This window comes from Hordeum vulgare, chromosome 3H (assembly GCF_904849725.1).
Source record: "Hordeum vulgare subsp. vulgare chromosome 3H, MorexV3_pseudomolecules_assembly, whole genome shotgun sequence".
Lineage (NCBI taxonomy): Eukaryota > Viridiplantae > Streptophyta > Magnoliopsida > Poales > Poaceae > Hordeum > Hordeum vulgare.
In genome coordinates this window covers 327,060,018-327,063,872 of record NC_058520.1, presented here as the reverse complement: position 1 = coordinate 327,063,872, position 3,855 = coordinate 327,060,018, and the positions used below count along the sequence as shown (strand labels likewise).

Sequence of the window (3,855 nt, the reverse complement as noted above, 5' to 3'; positions counted from 1 at the left end):
ATCGTCCTCAAAAACCATGGCGGCAGCGACGACGCGCTGCTACGGGCGTGTGGCGCTCGAAAACGTCGGCGAGGAGAGTGGTCGGTTGGGGAGGAGGGGAGAGGCCGACCGGGTCGGGCTCGTCCTAGTCACCGCGAGGGCACGAGTCGGTTGGCCACCGTGGCACCCGACGGGTGGGACCAACCGGTCAGTTCGAGCGTCAATACATATAAAACACGAATATAGAGTTATGTGCAACGGCGTCACATAATGTTGATATTGAATAAAAAATTAGGAATCTTGATATCAATCTACACGTACTGTCTTAATTATGATACTTCTTGTGATTAACTCTCACATGAAGGAGAACGTGAGTATAACGTAGAATAGCACGGCGGCACGAGCAGGCAGCGTGCCACGGCGCATCCCACCACGTGTAGGCAGCGTCTCCAGACCTGGCCGTCGCCCGTCGCGACCACTCCACTGCCTCACCCACAAAAAACCGCAAGCAAAAACCAGCGCCACGTAAAAGGTACACGGCTATACATGGTGCCGTGCCCTCTCGCTCCTTCTCTACTCACGTTTGTACGGTAGGCTAGAAGATAATAGGCGTGAGTTTTTCCATGTTGCTCCGCCTGAAGATTACCACCGTCCAGCCTGTGGCGCTGCTTCTTGGGCACGACCATGGCGGGACAGCATCCCCGCGGCAGTTCGCCGGAGCCTTTCCGCAGGGCGGCAGAGCGTCCACGAGGACAAAGAGGCTGAGGGGCGTGGCGGTGGCGATGGCGCTAAAGGAGGAGGAGCCGGAGAGCAGCCGAAGCCGCTTCGCCGGGGGCGGCCTGAGCTGGGACCCCAGGATGGAGATCGGAGTCCCATACGAGCAAAGACCGGTATGGTTTACCGTCTCGAACAGAAAGAATTGCACTTGGGGCATGCACCTTGCAGTCTGAATGAAAGATGTACTACTACTCATTTTGCTGGTTAATTTGGATGATTGGCTCAGGTTAACGAGTACTCCGCTCTCAAGGAGAGCACCTTGTATTCGTGGGCAGAGCTCAGTCCAGGCTCCTTCTTCATGCGCCTAGGCAGCCTGTGCCTGGTCACATTTACAGTTCTGGCGGCCCCAATCTCAGCCGCAAGTTTCAGTCCCGGAAAGGTATGACAGTTCCTATATTTTCAGTTCCGTTCGAAAGTGTCATTTCAGTACATAATAAGCAGCGGAATTTATGTACTCCCTTTGTCCTAAAATAAGTGATGCAAATTTTGTATTAAGTTAGTATAAATTTTATATTAAAGCAGCGACACTTATTTTAGGAGCGAGGAAGTACTAGTATGTTATTCCCAACAGTGCAACAAATACATGATGTGTGTGACCATTTCTCCGTGACATGTATGTCAACGCTATGCAGGATCCGCTCAAGTTTGTGCTGGCTGCTGGGATTGGGACCCTGCTCCTCGTATCTCTTGTGGTTCTCAGGATTTACCTGGTAAGTGTGGCGAACGCCGGCCGTAATCCCTAACAGGAAACTGTGCTAGTAGGCTGGTTGTAATGGAAGTATCATAAGTAGTATTATGTATGCCACCTAGGCGTATTTGATGAGGTGACACAGAATTAAATAAAGAAAGAGATGATTGAGAGGATGCTTGGATCCAAGAGACTAAAACTAATCTAACTAAAACTTGTCTCTTTAAGAGGCTAAAGTTTTAAGCACCCCTGACTAAAGAGAGGCTAAAACTAGTCTTGAGGCTAAAAATTTTTAATCAGAGATACCCCTACTAAAATGTGCATTAGAGCATGGTTAATAGTATAGCCAAATGCTGGTTATAAGCCATCTTATAGCCCACCTTATAGCTAGCTTGTACAATAGTTAGCTACAAAAGAGTACTACTTTTATCATATATGGCCCACCTTTCATTCTCACAAAGCACCTAGGAGCACGTGTTAGAGCTGACTCTTCACGAAGAGCCCGCTTCCCTTCTCTCTCCTCTTCTCTCTCATCCAACTCAGCAAAAATATAGTATTTTAATCCTTACAGTCTGCTGACTGTACCTTATTGTACTTGCTCTTAGTCCTCTCTCTCCTCATTTAACTCCTCATGCAAGTTCTGGATTGGAGGGTTTGGAGGATAATAAATGTTCATTAACTTGATTTTAGTCTCTTTAGTATTTGGATCCAAGCATGGGTGAGGCTAGCAAGTTTTAGTCTCACTATTTTTAGTCATGGGACTAAAACGTATCCAAGCACCCTCTAAGTATCATATTATAATACCGTATCATATTAAATGATGTGCTAGTATATGTCATGCATGACAATAAATGAACCGTTCTATGATACTAGTACATGATACTATGCACTACGGATGTGGTATCATACACTAGTATATTACAACCAGCCGTATAATGCTGCAGGGTTGGAGCTACGTTGGCGACAGGCTATTGTCGGCAGTTGTGCCTTATGAGGAAACCGGATGGTACGATGGCCAAATGTGGGTCAAGCCAGCAGAGGTACTCCATGCTTGCTTCTTCAGCTTAAGCGCAGCCATGCAATTCAGACTGCCTTTAAACGTATAATTCCTTCTTGATGCAGGTGCTGGCTCGCGACAGGTTATTGGGATCTTACAAGGTAACTTGTAGTTTGGCAGGAAAACATGTAGTATTATCATTGACGCTTAACTAAAAAGGATTTTCATATTCCATTATTTTGGTGATTAACTGATTCTTCAGGTAAAGCCGGTGATCAACCTGCTCAAACAGACACTGGTGGGCACAGGTGCGCTGCTCGTCGGGGCGGTCGTACTCTTCGCCTTCGCCGTCCCCGTCGAGGAATTCGTCCACTCCTTCAATGGAGCCCCCTCTACCGCCTCCTCTAAGCCGATCATGAGGTGAGTGAGTGAACTCAATGCTGCTACAGTGCTACCCAGCTTTCACAAAGTGAACTTCATTCAATGCAAGTTCATACTTTCCTCATAGACGTAAGTCATTGTTGCAAATGGAATTGACTGGGCGTGCCTGCGTGCAGGAGAGAGGAGCTCCTGAAGCTGCCTGCTGAGGTGAGGCAAGACGACGACCTCGCTGCGGCTGCTGCGGAGGCCGCCAATGGACGCCCGGTTTACTGCAGGGACCGCTACTACCGGGCGCTCGCCGGCGGTCAGTACTGCACCTCAGACGACCTGCTCGACTGATTAAAGCAAATAGTAATACATACGTATTCTGGTATATGCAGTTTGCCACATTGATATGATATGCACAAGTTAAGCAAATGTATCTTATCGGAATGAAATTTTGGGAAGATCGATGTTGGTGATTCTGTAATAAATTGCCTCATAATAACAACTTAAAGAATCTCTGGCCCTTCTCATGAAACTTAAAATTTTAAACCACTTCCTACAAATTAGCTCCAATTTTAAGAAGCGAACGTAGAAATTAACCTAGTTGTAGTCTAAGGTCACGTAAGTTTAGAGCTCTAGATTCCTTGCTAAAAAAATAGTCCTAGATAGTTTTGTCACGAGTTTGTTCAAATTTGTTTAGGAAAGAGATTACATGATTATCTTTAGGGCATTATCTCCGGCAGTCTTTCACTTGCATTAGAGTCAATCATTTAGGCATTACGTGCGCCTCATGATTCGGCTGCGGGAGACATTTAGTCAATGAACCAGTAACATTTAGATCTGTGAGCCCCTTGCATATGCTTATATCACCTCTTAATAATATCGCGATAGCAGCACTATTATCACAATAGAGGTCGAGTGGATTGGATGCACCCTGAACCACACCAAACTCACAAATTAAATTCTCCACCCAAACACCTTCTTTCGCAACTTTAGAAGTCGCAATGTATTTGACCTCCATTGTAGAATCGACAACAATATCTTGCTT

The 3,855-nt window shown here is 46.3% G+C and overlaps 1 protein-coding gene across 1 annotated transcript; it reads left to right on the top strand.

The window, feature by feature from the left end:
- The first annotated feature begins 508 nt into the window (after positions 1-508).
- On the top strand, positions 509-3,291 carry LOC123443753 (protein CONSERVED IN THE GREEN LINEAGE AND DIATOMS 27, chloroplastic). The gene is made up of 7 exons (XM_045120275.1): positions 509-869; positions 983-1,135; positions 1,389-1,466; positions 2,389-2,484; positions 2,567-2,602; positions 2,704-2,861; positions 2,999-3,291. Exons 1-7 carry the CDS (start codon positions 603-605, stop codon positions 3,159-3,161), a joined length of 951 nt encoding a protein of 316 aa, XP_044976210.1. The 5' UTR covers positions 509-602; the 3' UTR covers positions 3,162-3,291.
- Positions 3,292-3,855: the final 564 nt, after the last annotated feature.

Coding starts and splice junctions, on each gene's coding strand:
- LOC123443753 (XM_045120275.1), top strand. CDS start 603: ATGTTGCTCCGCCTGAAGATTACCACCGTCCAGCCTGTGGCGCTGCTT. Junction 2,485..2,566: donor TGTGGGTCAAGCCAGCAGAG/GTACTCCATGCT, acceptor TTCTTGATGCAG/GTGCTGGCTCGCGACAGGTT. Junction 2,603..2,703: donor GGTTATTGGGATCTTACAAG/GTAACTTGTAGT, acceptor CTGATTCTTCAG/GTAAAGCCGGTGATCAACCT.